The 15,502-nt window shown below is 41.2% G+C and overlaps 1 protein-coding gene across 3 annotated transcripts in view; it reads left to right on the top strand.

Annotated features, from left to right (window-relative positions):
* RAPGEF4 (Rap guanine nucleotide exchange factor 4) overlaps nucleotides 1-15,502 on the top strand; it is a 314,193-nt gene that overhangs the window by 51,485 nt on the left and 247,206 nt on the right. For all 3 annotated transcript variants that reach the window (XM_019022605.4, XM_019022603.4, XM_019022604.4), the window contains exons 2-3: nucleotides 8,264-8,406; nucleotides 11,509-11,597. Coding sequence is in view for 2 of the 3 variants with exons in the window: in XM_019022603.4 (XP_018878148.3) it covers nucleotides 8,264-8,406; nucleotides 11,509-11,597 (232 nt within the window). In the remaining variant the exon portion in view is untranslated. The remainder of the gene's footprint in view (nucleotides 1-8,263; nucleotides 8,407-11,508; nucleotides 11,598-15,502) is intronic.

The following is a 15,502-nucleotide window of genomic DNA, read 5'->3' on the forward strand; positions in this document are numbered from 1 at the left end:
GTGGCATGTACCTGTAGTCCCAGCTTCGTGAGAGTCTGATGCGGGAGGATTGCTTGAGGTTAGGAGTTTGAGGCTTTGGTTCACTATAATCATGCCTGTGTATGGCCACTGTCCTCTAGCCCAGACAACATAGCAAGACCGCCATCTCTAAAAAAATAAAATAAACTTAACTTTAAAACCCTATTCCTGGCTGGGCGCAGTGGCCCACATCTGTAATCCTGCACTTTGGGAGGCCAAGGCGGGTGGATCACCTGAGGTCAGGAGTTCAAGACCAGCCTGGCCAACGTGGTGAAACCCCATCTCTACTAAAAATACAAAAAAAATTAGCCAGGTGTGGTGGCAGGCACCTGTAATCCCAGCTACTTGGGAGGCTGAGGCAGGAGAATTGCTTAAACCTGGGAGGTAGAGGTTGCAGTGAGCCAAGATTATGCCCTTGCGCTGCAGCCTGGGGGACAGAGTGAGACTCTATCTCAAAAAATAAAAATAAAAAAATTAAAAAACCCTATTCCTTTTAAGATTATCAATACATTCTAATAAAATGGTCTTTTTTGATACTGCTAATAGACATTATTACCATTATGATTTATATAGAACTTAAAATAATTTTATGTCATCAGAAATATTTTTAGTTTTAGCCTTTTGCTAACTTAGATGGGTTGTCCTCTGTCTAACTTGCTGTCAGAAAGTTTTTGATGACTGTTAAATTCATCTTGGAAGAGCTGAGGAACCATGAGAAGAAGAAAAAAACAAAACAGCAATACACAGTGATTCGAGGGTTAATAAGAAATAAGACCCAACTAGTATTTATTGGATGAATGAACAGATAAATGAAGGTGACTGTTTGGGCTGCTAAAACAAAGTGCTTTATTTATTTATTTATTTATTTATTGAGACAGGACTTCACTCTGTCACCCAGGTTGGAGTGCAGTGGTGTGATCATGGCTCATTGCAGCCTCAACCTCCTGGGCTCAAGCAATCCTCCTGTCTCAACCTCCAGAGTAGCTGAGAACACAGGCATGCACCAAAATGCTTGGCTCATTTTTAAATTTTTTGTAGAAATGTAGTTTTGCCATATTGCCCAGGGTGGTCTTGAACTGCTGGGCTCAAGCAACCCTCCTACCTTGGCCTCCCAAAATGCTGGAATTACAGGTGTGAGCCACCATGCCCTGGCTAACAAAGTATGTTAGACTAGGTGGCTTATAACAACTGGAATTTATTTCTCATAGTTCTAGAGGCTAGGAAGTCCAAGATCAAGATGCTGGTAGATTTGGTGTCTGGTGAGGGCTGCTCTCTAACTCATAGACAGCACCTTTTTCTGTGTCTTCACATGACAGAATGGAGAGCTAGTCTCTGGGGTCTCTTATAATAGCACTAATCCCATTCATGAGGCCTCTGCCCTTACGATCTAATCACCTCCCAAAGGCTCCACCTCCTAATACCATCGCTTTAAGGGTTAGGATTTTAACATATAAATTTCGGGGACTTAGGACACAACATTTAGACCATAGCAGAAGGTCTCTCCAAGAAAAAATTTACATGCATGAAACATGAAATAATAAATAATGGGGTTAGATGCCAAAAAGAAATGTTATCAATTGGATTTCAGAGAAGAGAAAACGTTGTAAGGAAAAGCTCCAAGAAGGGAGTGAAATCTAAGCTGGGCCATAAGGAAATTAGTCAGTGTGAGAAAATAACTTTGTGTTAGTTTTCTGTTGCTGTGTAACAAATTATGATAAACTTAGCTGCTTAAAAAAGCATACATGTATTATCTGTCTGTTTTCATGTGGCAGGAGTCTAGGCACAGCTTGTCTGGATCCTCTGTTCAGAGTATTAAAGGCTGAAATCAAGGTGCTCCTGGCCAAGCGTGGTGGCTCACATGTAATTGCAGCACTTTGGGAGACCGAAGCAGGAGGACTGGTTGAGCCTAGGAGTTCAAGACCACCCTGGGCAACAAGGCGAGACCCTGTCTCTACAAAAAAAATAAAAAATAAAAAAATTAGAAGAGCATGGTGATGCACACCTGTAGTCCCAGCTACTTGGGATGCTGAGGTGGAAGGATCACTTGAACCCAGGGGGTCAAGGCTTCACTGAGCCATAATCATGCCACTGCAATCCAGCCTGGGTGACAGAGTGAGACCCTATCTAAAATAAAATAAAATAAATAAATAAATAAATAAGAGGTGCTTCTTTCTGGAGCTCAGTTGACCTCTTCGAAGCTCACATCATTTTTGGCAGAATTCAGTTCTTGCAGTGGTAAGCCTGAGGTCCTTGTTTTCTTGCTGGCTGTCAGTCAGTAACTGCCCACATTTCTTGCCACATGGCCCTCTCAGAGGCCCTCAGGCAACCAGGGCAGCTGTCTTCATCAGTGCCAGCAAAAGAACCTCTCACTCCTTCCATTCTTGTTTAAATGTCTCACTTGATTAGGTCAGGCCCAACCAGGAAAATCTCACTTTTGATTAACAAAGTCAACTAATTCTGGGCCATAATTACATCTGCAAAATCTCTTCACCTTTGCCATACAGCATAACATAATCATGGGAGTGATCTCTCTTCACTTTGCCGTATTCTATTGGCTAAAAGCAAATTGGAGCTCCCACCCAGCCTCAAAAGGATTATACAAGGCGTGGGTCATAGGGGGCCACTTTATAATCCTGCATTCTACAGTTTCTTTGTTTACAAATGATTCTTTTTAAAATTTTTATTTTATTGTGTTAAGAACACTTACTATGAGATCTACCCTCTGAACCAATTTTTAAGTGTAGGATATATTTTTATTGGGTATAAGTACAGTGTTGTACAGCAGATCTCTAGAGCTTATTCATCTTTCTTGACTGAAACTCTAGGTCAGCTGATAATAACTCCTCATTTCCCTTTCACTCCAGTCCCTGGTAGCCACCATTCCACTCTTTTATTCTATGAATTTGACTATTTTAGAAGCCTCATATAAGTGGAAATATGCAGTATTTGTCTAAGACTGGTTTATTTCGCTTAGCAGAATGTCTTCAAGGTTCATGCATGTTGTCACAGATTGCAGAATGTCCTTCATTTTCAGGGGTAAATAATACTCCATTGGATGTATATATGTATTATTTTCTTTATCCATTTATCTACTGATAGGCATTTAGGTTGTTTCCGTATCTTGGCTACTGTGAATAATGCTGAAATGAACGTGGAAGTGTGAATATCTCTTCAAGATCCTGATTTCAATTCTTTCAGATAAATACCCAGAAGTGGGATTGCTGGATGAATGGTAGTTATATTTTTAACTTTTTGAGGAATCTCTAAACTGATTTTCATAGCAGCCACACCATTTTAGATACTGACCAACAGTGTGCAAAGGTTCCAGTTTCCTCACATCCTCACCAACATTTTTTTTTTGATAATAGCCATCTTGATAGATGTAAGGTAATATTTCATTATGGCTTTGATTTGCATTTCCCTGATGATTAGTGACAATGAGCACCTTTTCATATCCGTTGGCCATTTGTATGTCTTCTTTGGAGAAACGTCTATTCAAGTCCTTAGCCTATTTCTTAATTAGATATTAATTTTTTAAAATACCAAGTTGTAGAGGTTGTAAATGATTCTTTTGTTGTTGTTTGAACATGTTTTAAAAGTGAAAGTTTTTAAAAAGTCATTTTTTAAAAAAGGCCCTGGATATTAGATGCCAGGCTAAAGAAAATCAATTCTCTGTACTTCGAGCTTTTGCTTGGGGACCAGCTGTTCATTGTTATGAAGGGAGAAGAAAGGAGCCTAGAGCGAGCTATAATTAGAGAAACCACATCATCATTTTGATATACTGCAAGAACTTCCTAACTTCCTCTTGGCTGTTGATCTTGACTGTCTCCCATCTGCTACTAGTCACAGTCAAGGTGATCTTTCCAAAATGCATATCCAAGCATGCCACTACCCTGCTTAAAATGCTTCTGCTGATTATTAGACAGAACCCTCCTAGGATAGGACTGCCATGCTGTTCAGATTCATGTCTCAACACGTGCTTTGTGCTTCACATGCCCTTTATCCATGCTCAATGAGAGAGTGGCGTAAGGATTAATGGAGGGATGAATTTGAGAGACATTCACAGGTAGAATCACCGGGATGTGGTGAGGGAGAGTGTCTTGGTCTGTTTTGTGCTGCTATCACAGAATACTGGAGACTGGGTAATTCAAAAAGAACAGAAATTTATTTCTCACAGTTCTGGAGGCTGGGAAGTCCAGTATCAAGGTGCCAGCATCTATCTGGTCAGAGTCTTCTTGTTGTGTCCTCACATGGTGGAAGGTAGAAAGGGGCGGGCCTACTCCTGCAAGCCTTTTTTATAGCAGCATTAATCCACTCATTAATCCACAGATACTGCATGAAGGCAGAGTCCTCATGACCTAAGCACTTTTCCTTAAACTCCACCTCCCAACGTTGTTGCACTGGTGATTAAATTTCTGACCCATGAGTTTTGAGGGACCAAATAGCAGAAGGAGTAGGCTCACCTCTGTGCTATTTAGACCATAGCAGAGGGTGAGTCTACTCCATGCATGGAAATAAGGGGGGCAGGTGCAGTAGCAGATGTGGGAGAGAAGATAAGTTCAGTTTGAGGTCGCTGTAGATTAAATGCAAGGACTTTTTGTATGGTTGGCCCTGTTTCGGGCACTGTAGGATCGATAAAGGAGGTCCCAGACATGACCTCTAGAGAGGTGAGAATATACGTTGCATTATGAAATTAGAGATTCGCAAAAGGATTATCACTGGTGGTAGTTTCCAGAGATCGAATAGTAAAGCTGTCTGTTAATAGCCAAATGAAATTTTTCCCACTCCATGAAGTACCCAATAAAATTAATGACAGATAGAAGGTTGCTTTTCATTGTTTCTGAGGCTTAAATATTAAACAAGAATGACATCGTTAGGGCCTAATTTGGGGGCACACAAAAATATCAGGAGAAAAGATTTCATTCTTCTCCCAGTTATCTCAAATTAATTTTGTCTTTCCAAGTGTCTTTTGTCATTTAACAATCTGGTTCTGAAGCTTGAAGTTCTTCTGTGCTTGTTTTGGACTGTATAGAAGTACATACATTTTTCTTCTACTGTTTTCTCGTGAGTGTCAGGCTAAAAATCTTTTTAGCTGCCCTAGTCTACACTCCTAATGTGGGAGATGCTCTGGTGAGAATAAACAAAAAGGCATGCTCTTTCTTTCTTTGTGGAAGATGGATTCTAATCTCTGTTTGTCTCTTTTCCTATGTCGCTAAGTAGAATCTGCCATATCAATGTCCAGTCAGTTTCTAGCTCATCTAGTTCTTATGATTCCTCCCACGGTCACTTGCATGCTGCCATTGCTTTGGGCCTGTGGCTGCTCCCAGTGCTTCTGTGGCCGCAACCTGACTCCCTGCTGGCACCAGCACCAGCTCTGCCTCCCGGGAAGTGTGCTTTACTGTCTGGGATCCCCCAATAGGGGCGCCTCTGCCAGCTGCTGCTGTCCTTGCTGCCCCCCAGACACACAAAGGCTGAAAGTTGTCTGCACCATTGTCCATACCACCTTATTAACTGCTGAAGTCCTAGTCTCTGTTCCAAAGCCCCTTAACTTTGAGGACATAGTTTCTGGTAAGGAGTTTAGAAAGCCCTTCTGAAGGGGTAATAGGAGGAAGAGGCACTGATACTGATGTGTTGTAATTCCCCAAGTCAAGCCTGCACATCTCTCAGTGCTTTCAGGCATGCTGTCATCTCAGAGACTGGGCACACACACATCAGGATTTCCCTTCCTCTTCCCCAGGAAGCAGAATCCAAACCCTTCTAGTAGGGGTTTGTTGGGAGGCCAGGGAGGTTGTGGGCATATTCTTTGAATCTAGTTTTCTTGGGCCTAAAAGTGTGATAGGGTGAAAATTGAGCAAGATGAAGAGCTTTTAAACTAAGCTCAGGAAAGCCTGTATCTTAGGTCTTCCACTTAGTGACAGGTCATCTACTCATGTCCTCTGAAAATGTTCATCTCTCATGATGGAATCTGTCTTCTGACAATGTCCCAAGTCCCTTGAACTCTGGCCTAGCTAGTCTTGACTTCTGTATTAGTCTGGGTAATGCTGGGTGATGCTCTGATAACGTACCTGCCACTTACACAGAATCTTTTGTGGGTTGTACATTCTTCTCCATCTTGTGGCTATGGCATGTAAAACACATGCCTCCTGTCTTAGTTTCCTAGGGCTGCTGGAACAAGATACCACAAACTGAATGGTTTAAAACAACAAACACTTTTTTCTCTCAGGGTTCTGAAGGCTGGAAGTCCAGAATCAAGGTGTGGGAGGCACATGTCTTCTCTGAAGGCTCTAGGGAACAATCCTTCTTGTCTCCTTCTAGCTTTTGCAGGTTGCCAGCAATCTTCAGCATTCCTTGCTGGTAGATGCATCACTCCAGTCTCTGTCACCACCTCCACATGGCTGTTTTCCCGGTGTCTCTCTGTCCAAATTACCCTCTTTTTCTAAGGGTGCTAGTTATTAGATTAGGGCCAACCATAATCCAGTGTGACCTCATCTTAATTTGATTGCATCTACAAGACCCTATTTCCAAAGAAGATTACATGTACAGGTGCTGAGTATCAGGTCCCTGATGTATCTTTTGAGGAGACACAGTTCAACCCATAACACCCTTCAAAGTTGTTCCTGAAGAAGAGAGGCCCCCGGCTTTTATCAGTCTCACCTCAGAATAAATATATGCTAGTTTTGTTCGCAGTCCAGCCCCAACATAACTGCAAAGGAGGCTAGTACATTCATGGGAGCACATGGCTATTTGGTGAACATTACTTGTCTCTGTCACATCCTCATCCAGTTCGTTTCCTCTGATCCCAGAATGCTCTGGGGAACACATGATAGTTTCTATATAATGTGAAATATCTATCAAGAACAGCAGTGGGTTCCTGCAAAGCACATGGAAGGAACAGACTTGGAAAATTGCTCAAAGAAAAGAAAAAAATAGTTTATATAGTGTGTAAAACTGTCTTATTTTTGTTTGGTTCTTTGATTTATCTTAATCCAGAGGTTATGAAATGGCAGTCAGCAGGTTGCATCTATTCCAGAGATTTTTTTTTAATGTGTGTGGCCCACACAGTGTTCAAGAAATATGAACAGACTGGGCATGGTGGCTCATGCCTGTAATCCTAGCACTTTGGGAGGCTGAGGCGGGAGGATTGCTTGAGCCCAGGAGTTTGAGACCAGCCTGGGCAATATGACGAAACCCCGCCAGTATAAAAAATTAGCTGGATGTGGTGGAGTGCACCTGTAATCCCAGCTACTTGGAAGGTTGAAGTGGCAGGATCACTTAAGCCCTGGAGGTCAAGGCTGCAGTGAGCCAAGATTGCGTCACTGCACTCAGCCTGGGTGACAAAATGAGCCTATAATCCCAGCACTTTGGGAGGCTGAGGTGGGTGGATCACCTGAGGTCAGGAGTTCAAGACCAGCCTGGCCAACATAGTGAAACCCCATCTCTACTAAAAATACAAAAAATTAGTTGGATATAGTAGCGGGCGGCTGTATTCGCTTGAACCCAGGAGGCAGAGATTGCAGTGAGCCAAGACCGTGCCGTTGCACTCCAGCCTGGGCAACAAAAGTGAAACTCCACCTCAAAAAAAAAAAAAAAAAAAAGCAGACAAATTGTCCACACACCTAGATTTACCTTGAACAATGGGAAGATTTGACAACATCTGGGCTCACATTTACACAGAAAACTAAGAAGAAGGAAAACAGCCAAATAAGAGCTGCTCCCTGCGGACAGTCCCTTTTGCAGTTCACCCTGATGCCCACCATTCCCTGGAGAATCACCAACACTGAGGCTGTCACTTCTCATTTGTCTTTGTGATTTCAGTGTTGTTTTCTTAGACTAGAGATTTTTTCCCTTATATCTTGCTCTTTCTACCCACTTCCTTTATCTCATTGGCCCCTGCAGGCATTTGTGTTTGTGACTTCATTTTTTAGTAGAATCTGCATTTTCATGCATCTTGTGCTTCTAAGGGATTAAGTATTATACCAGAGTATCACCTTGAACTTAGCACTCTGAGGTTGACTCCTGCTGTAGCATCTGCAATAGTAGTGATTTAAGGCGAATAGTTGGTAAAGCTCCAGAAATGTCTATATTGGCCCAGAAATACCTATAAGGGGGTGGATAAATATTTGCAATGAAATATTCACAAGTGGGATATTTGGGTAAATTTGAATATAATTAAAATGAGGCCTGTTGATTCACTTTGAGGTAAATCTTTACTGACATAGCTTTTGTGCCTTTTCTCCTTATACAGACCACTGGAGCGATCCAGCGAAGATGTGGATATAATCTTCACTCGACTGAAAGAAGTTAAAGCTTTTGAGAAATTTCACCCAAATCTCCTTCATCAGATTTGCTTATGTGGTTATTATGAGAATCTGGAAAAGGGAATAACATGTAAGAAATCCAACTCTCGTAGTATATTTCCATGTATGGTTTATGCTGATTTGTGGTTACTTTATGGAGATAAATAGCAAATGGAGTATTTATGTGCTAAATATTTGAGCTTCAACCAAAAGTATTAAGGTGACATTTCCCTCTAGTCTATTTATTCAGTTGCATGTAGGTGTTTCCCTAACTCCTTTGTTCACAGAACGTAAATGGTTCTTCCAAGGCAACCAGCTTTCTAGATGGAGCTGGAGGGATGTAATGTTTCACACGTTTAGCTATATCTTTAGAAATTCACATAATTGTCTTCTCTAATCCAAGAAATATGTGGCCAATAGGATATTAAGATAAAAGTTCTCTTAACTAGTGCTGATGGTAATGCTTTGAATTAATGCCAGTAATATCATCTATTCCAGGTGTGAATAAGGGGCAGGGAGATAGAGTAACAGTTGGATTTTTTAAAAAGTATTTTTTCATTAAAGAAGTAATAGTTCTTCTGTTGGAACACTTTATGCTGCACTCACAGAAAACTCCCTTTCAACTAATTCGAATATTCAATGACTTATACAAGAAGAAAAAAAATCAATTACTTATATAGAAGAAGTCCTGAGGTAGAATGACTTCAGGGTTGGTTAGTGAAGTGACTCAGTGAAATTATTAAGGCTTCAGGTCCTTCCTGTATTTTTTGTTTTTGTATGCATTCTGAGGTGTTGGGCTTTGTCCTCAGACTTGTCCCAAATTGTTCTGACAGCTACAGCTGTTGGGTGCATTATTTACTGATACAAAAACATCCTGCTGAAGGATTATTTCTTTCTGGGTCTCTGTTTTAGAAGTCTCCCAGCAGATTTCTTGTATTGACTCATTGGCCAGAAATGCATCACATGCCTAAGTCTAAACCAGTCACTTGCAAAAATAATGGGATCACCAGGACTGATTTAGACCAATCATGATTGCCCTAGTGGAGCTAACACCTAGCCCTGTGGATGAGGGTGGAAACTTGTCTAAAACCTGGGTTCAGTTAGACAAGAGGGCATGAGTGTTTCTGGGTGGGAAAGCAACAGGGTGAGTCACAACGTTATTGTAGAAAATTTAGAAAGTCAACAAAATAAAAATCACCTACAGTTTCTACCATTAATATTTTGTGGGCCAGGCACAGTGGCTCACGCTTGTAATCCCAGCACTTTAGGAGGCTGAGGTGGGTGGATCAATAGGTCAGGAGATTGAGACCATCCTGGTTAACACGGTGAAACCCTGTCTCTACTAAAAATACAAACAATTAGCCGGGCGTGGTGGCAGGAACCTATAGTCCCAGCTACTCAGGAGGCTGAGGCAGGAGAATTGCTTGAACCCAGGAGGCGGAGGTTGCAGTGAACCGAGATTGCGCCATTGCACTCTGCGCTACTCTAGGCTGGAGTGCAGTGGTGCAATCATGACTCACTACAACCTTGAACTCCTAGGCTCAAGCCATCTGCCCACCTCAACCTCCTGAGTAGCTAGGACTACAGGCATATGCCACCATGTCACCATTAATTATGGTTCCCAGAAGCTTGCTCTTCTCCAGTAAGCACTAGCCTTGCCAGGACTCGGTTGTCCCACAAAAATCATGTGATTTTTCATTGAGTTACTTGACCTCTGACTTTAACTGTGAAGAGGATTTTAAAATAAGTCACTCCATCTAGTTATTTAGTTAGGATATTTAAAAGGACAGTTGGTTTGCATGAGATTTTTGAACCGGTGTTTTGAACCAGCTACTTTCTTTAATTGTGGTAAAGACCAGATCAGCTATGTTGCCCAGGCTGGTCTTGAACTCCTGGTCTCAAGCAATCTTCCTGCCGTGGCTTCCCAAAGTGTTGGGATTATAGGCATGAGCCACCGCACCCAGCTCATAGTTACATTTCTGTTAAGAAAAAAATCATTCATACATATTATTTTCAACCAGCTTTTTTAACTGATATCAGAAACTTTATTCTTTTGGCAATAAGACTATTTTATGTTTCTAAAAGCCATTTTCAAAATGAATCTCCTAACGTGTAACATGAATTTGATTGACAAATAATAATGTCTTTTGGGGCCAAGAATTTCATGAAAGACAAAACCCTAACTCTAAAATGAATCACTTATAAAGATTTGGAGCAGCAGAGTTACTGGAGAGACCAGCTATAAACTCATCAACCCCATCTTAAGCTTGTCATTGCACTTGGTAGAATGTCATTGTTGTTCTTTGCCTTTTCACAGCATGTCCTAGTCAGGAAGGTCAGAGCAGCTTGTCATCATTAATTATGGTTCCCAGAAGCTTGCTCTTCTCCAGTAAGCACTAGCCTTGCCAGGACTCAGTTGTCCCACGAGCTGTCGTGTGATTTTTCATTGAGTTACTTGACCTCTGACTTTAACTGTGAAGGGGATTTTAAAATATCAAATCACTTCATCTAGTTATTTAGTTAGGATATTTAAAAGGACAGTTGGTTTGCATGAGATTTTTGAACCAGTGTTTTGGAATTACTTTCCCAAACTTGTTCTTAATATGATATGGGAAGTATGGTTCTATCTAAATACCTAAATATTTTCTCTCTGAGAGGACAAACTTAGAGCAAGATCAGGTTCAAAAATTTCTGATGAGGATCATTTCTAAATGCTTAAAAGCAGTGAATTTATAAAAAGAATAAGAAAAGGGACAATGATAATATAGTAGTTAAATTTTTTAAACAAAGCAGATTTTGGTTTTTTAAATCAATCATTGGTCACCTTAAAAGGAGAGGTGCTAGTCTAGAAAACACATTGCTTTTAATATAGTCTTGGGAAATATCAGCCAATTCTTCTTAAATTCAAAGGATCTTATAACATTTAAAGCTATCATCTTTATTACAGCTCTGTAAGTATGATAGAGTTCTCTTTAATAAGGTTCCACTTCACAGAATATTGAATAAATAGGATATAGCTTTGTTGACAGATGAGGTAAAGAAAAACATGTTATGTTCCTGTGGGCAACAGATAGGGGAAGGGTGGTAAGCTCAGTTAGGTCCAAGACATGCTTGGACCAGTGAAAAACTGGCAGATCGTATAGTAAAACCAAGTTGTATCTGTTATATTTATATCACAATTTTTTTTTCCCAGTATTTCGCCAGGGTGATATTGGAACAAACTGGTATGCTATCCTGGCAGGGTCTTTGGATGTTAAAGTATCTGAGACCAGCAGTCACCAGGTAATATGGTCTATTTTTTTGAAAGTGGGATTTATTTTTTTAAAGACTTATTATCCGTATGTCTTTTATGCCATTAAAATTACATTTTCAAGTCCATTTCCTCTTTCCCACAGTAAGGAGTTCAGCACTGTTTGTTGGATTCCTTTATTAAGTTACTCAACAAACACCTATTGAATGTCTTCCCTGATTTGAGTATGGTGCCAGGTGTCAAAACATGAAATGCAAGAACACATTGGGGCTGCTTTCTAGGAGCTTGAGGTCTATTTGGAAATGCAAGCAATTTCAGTGTGGCACAAATTGCTGTACAGGTTGAAATGTGAGTGAAGGGGAAGGAGAAGAAGTCTTCCTATGTTTCCTCTTGGATCCTTTCTCCATCTTTGTATCTGGAATTTTCTTTGTCCTAGAAGTGATCCCCTCATCGGCCTTGTAGGAGATCTTGTGATGCAGGGGATATGTGGCTGATGCAGTCCCCCTGAAATCTCTATTTCTCTGCCTTGTCTTTTCAAATGTGGAAGGCTAATAATATTATTTTCCCTCTAAAGTACAGCACTGGCTTTATTTTCATTAGTCACCTCTGAGGAGTTTGGCATCCTAGTAGATGAAACTCATTCTTTTTTCTGTTCACAAGATTTATGAATATTAAAAAAACAAAAACAAAATTAAAAAAGAAAGAAAGAATATTTAAAAAAGAAAAAATACATTAATATTTAAAGTCGAACCCAGGGCCTTCTTCACATCTGCAGTGACTCTTGCTCTGTCATTAAGACATGTGGCCAAAATGTACACAACCTCACTGTTTAGAGCCAAGAATCTCGAGTCTGAAAAGTATGACCCATAAAAGGCCACCATCAGGTATCACTATGAAAATGTTCCAAGTCTTATTTCCACATATTCAGGATTCAGAAAAAAAACTGAAGGAAGAGAATCAGTTAATTGTGAAATCTGAAAGAATTGTCCAGAAATATTAAAGAATTATTTAAAGGGACAAATAACCTTCTGCCAAGTGTCATATTTAAGGCAATGTTTTGGAGCCTTTTTCATAGGTAGCACACTTCAAATGTGAGAAACATTTATGACACACCAAATTTGAGGTTTAAATTTTTTAGGAACTTGTATGTGTATTGAAGTTGTGGGCAGTCACCATCTTAAAAATGGAGTGGTATCCCAAAAGATTGCTGGTAAGGTGTGCATTTGGAATTTGCGATGTAGTTTCCTGGGTGATACCCATTGTAATGGAGGGTTAAATTCTCAGGCCCGTGTCCAAATCCTATGTAATCCATAGTATACTCTTTCTGTGCATCAGTGCATGAAAATTCCATTAGACACAGCCTGGAACCTGTGCTTCCCAACTTTGATGGTACTTTTCCTCTTGCTGTCTCTCACAGGGCTGGCTTTCTCTTGGATTTCAGAGAGAGTCAAGGTGAGAGGTGGGTTTTGATTCTTGTAAGTGGCCTCAGTTTCGAATGGGAAGGAGAACAGCTAGCATTTCTTGGATATTTGCCATATCCAATATAACCAAGATATTTATCCATATGTAATTTATCCAGTCCTTCTTGGATATTTACTTGGCAGTGTTCCAAGCACTTAACAGGTATTTATTTACTTCTTTAATCCTCAAGTCAACCATGAGGTAGGTCGTATTACTGTTCTCGTTTTACAGATGAGAAAACGAAGTCCCCGAGTGGTTAAATAACTTACCTCGAGTATTGTATCTAGAAATTAGAGAAACCAAGATTAAAACCCAAGCAGTCAGGCACCTGAACAGATGCTCTTCGCCACTGCTCTCCACCATTTGACTCTTAAGAAACATGAGGCAACATGCAACTTCCCTCTCTCCCTGCGTTTTGTCATCCTTTCAGATTACCCCATGTCCTTCTTTCTGCATATCTCCTACCTGTGGATGCTGTCCTGGTGGGGACTCTCTGGGCTTTTTTGCTCAGAGCTGCTCCTGGTACTTCCTTTCCCCAGGTTTTACCTGCATAGATGTTCCCTGGGGACAGGGCCTACAGCAGGATCATTCTGCTCAGTTCCTTCTGCAGCTCGAGTGCTTCCTGAATGAGTGATAATGGAGAGAGTGGAGAAGCTGAAAAGAGAAATGTGACAAAAGAGAGGAAAGGGAAGCAAGATGAGAATTAAGGAGGAGAAAAGAAAGAAGAGGAAATCTTGAGGAGAGAGAAGGAGAATCAGAAAAGGAAGAGCAGATGTGCCTAAGGGGATGATACGTAACATCAGCTCTTATATGCTGACACACCAGATGTGAAAGCTGGCCGAGATTTTGATGGTATTAAAATACTATCTGGCCAGGGGTTTCAGGAATATTGCCCTTGACCAGTTATCTCTCACCATGGCATCCTAGCCATGCTATAATAACCCATAATAGCAGGGTTATTAGCTACAGATTCAACAATTTTAACTAAACTTTTAATTTTAGATTTACCTGTAATTTTGACCTCAAAACCAATGCAGAGAACTTACCTAAGCTGGGCTTGGTCTTCTTTTAGTTGTTAGGAATGAGTTAATTTAATACCAAAGCCGGCTTACTGCTTCCTTTATGTATTTCATCCCACAATGTTCAACCAGAGTTTTCTGGATGGATTTGTATCACTAAAATAAAAGGAAGAGAAAGCTCATTGACTCCTACACCCTCTAGCCCTCTAGAGTACAGCCTGAGATAAACAGGGCCCAGCCTTCCAGCCAGTTCTGAAGGTAGGACATGGTCCAGCCACATGGGAGAAAGAAGCTAAGGAGAATGACCAAGATGGCAGAGCCCCCTTCCATGCCAAGATGCTTGCAAGGGAGAAACAAAACTGCCATATCTACCCATGCTGGCCTTGTGATGGGCTCTGGGTCTCTGCCCACTAACAATGTGGTAAATCAGAGGGATTGTTTATCATAACAGAGTAGTGCCCCATACAAGTCAGGGTTCTTCAGAGAAACAGAATCACTAAGAGATAGAGATAGAGAGAGAGAGAGACAGGTTTGTTTTTAGGAACTGGCTCACATGATTGTGGGGGCTGGCAGGTCTGAAGTCTAGAGCTAGCAGGCTGGAGATTCAGGTAAGAGTTATTGGCAGAAGCAGAATTCCTCAAGAAACCTCAAGAGAAACCTATTTGCTCTGAGGCTTTCAAGTGAGTAGATGAGGTACACGCACATCATGGAGGGTAATCTACTTTAAGGTCTACTGATTGTAAAGGTTAATCACATCTAAAAAATATCCTTACAGCAACATCTAGATTAGTATTTAACCAAACTACTGGCCATTATAGTCTAGCCAAGTTGACACATACAATTAACCATAATAGACCCCAATGAGGAGGGAAATGGGGTTGGGTGAAGGCCATGGGTGAGGAGCAAGGAGAGACCTAGAATTCCTACCCCTAGAGACCAGAAACGATCATTGCTAAGTGCCTTCCTTGTGTGGCTCGTGTGAGGGGTTCCATGGACATTAACTGAATTAATCTTTAGGCATTTGTGTCCTGTTTTACCAAAGGCTTGAAAACAAGGCTCAGTGACATAGGTGCAGCTTTCCCAGGGCCACACACGTGTACGTGGGCAAACTGAGATTTGAATTCAGGTCTGACGTCCTCCAAATTGCATGTTCTTCTGCTGGGCGCACTCATGAACAGAGGTGTGAGGAGGATGATAAAAGTGAAGGAGGAAAAGTTACACAGTCTAAGAGAAAACTGAGGAAAGAGAAAAGAGGTGATGGCACAGAGTCAAGTCTTTCAGGGAGGATGGGGCAGAGTTTCTTGCCAGCCTGCTCCTTGCTGCCCTGCATGTCTGCTTTCTCATCTGAGAGCCAGAGGGATGTAGTGACAAATTCCCAAACTTAGCACTAGGTTTCAGACCCTCAGTGGAGTGTGAGCCAGGATGGTGGAAGAAGAGCGGGAGTGGCTGCTGGCAAT

The sequence above is a fragment of the Gorilla gorilla genome, chromosome 11 (genome assembly GCF_029281585.2).
Source record: "Gorilla gorilla gorilla isolate KB3781 chromosome 11, NHGRI_mGorGor1-v2.1_pri, whole genome shotgun sequence".
Lineage (NCBI taxonomy): Eukaryota > Metazoa > Chordata > Mammalia > Primates > Hominidae > Gorilla > Gorilla gorilla.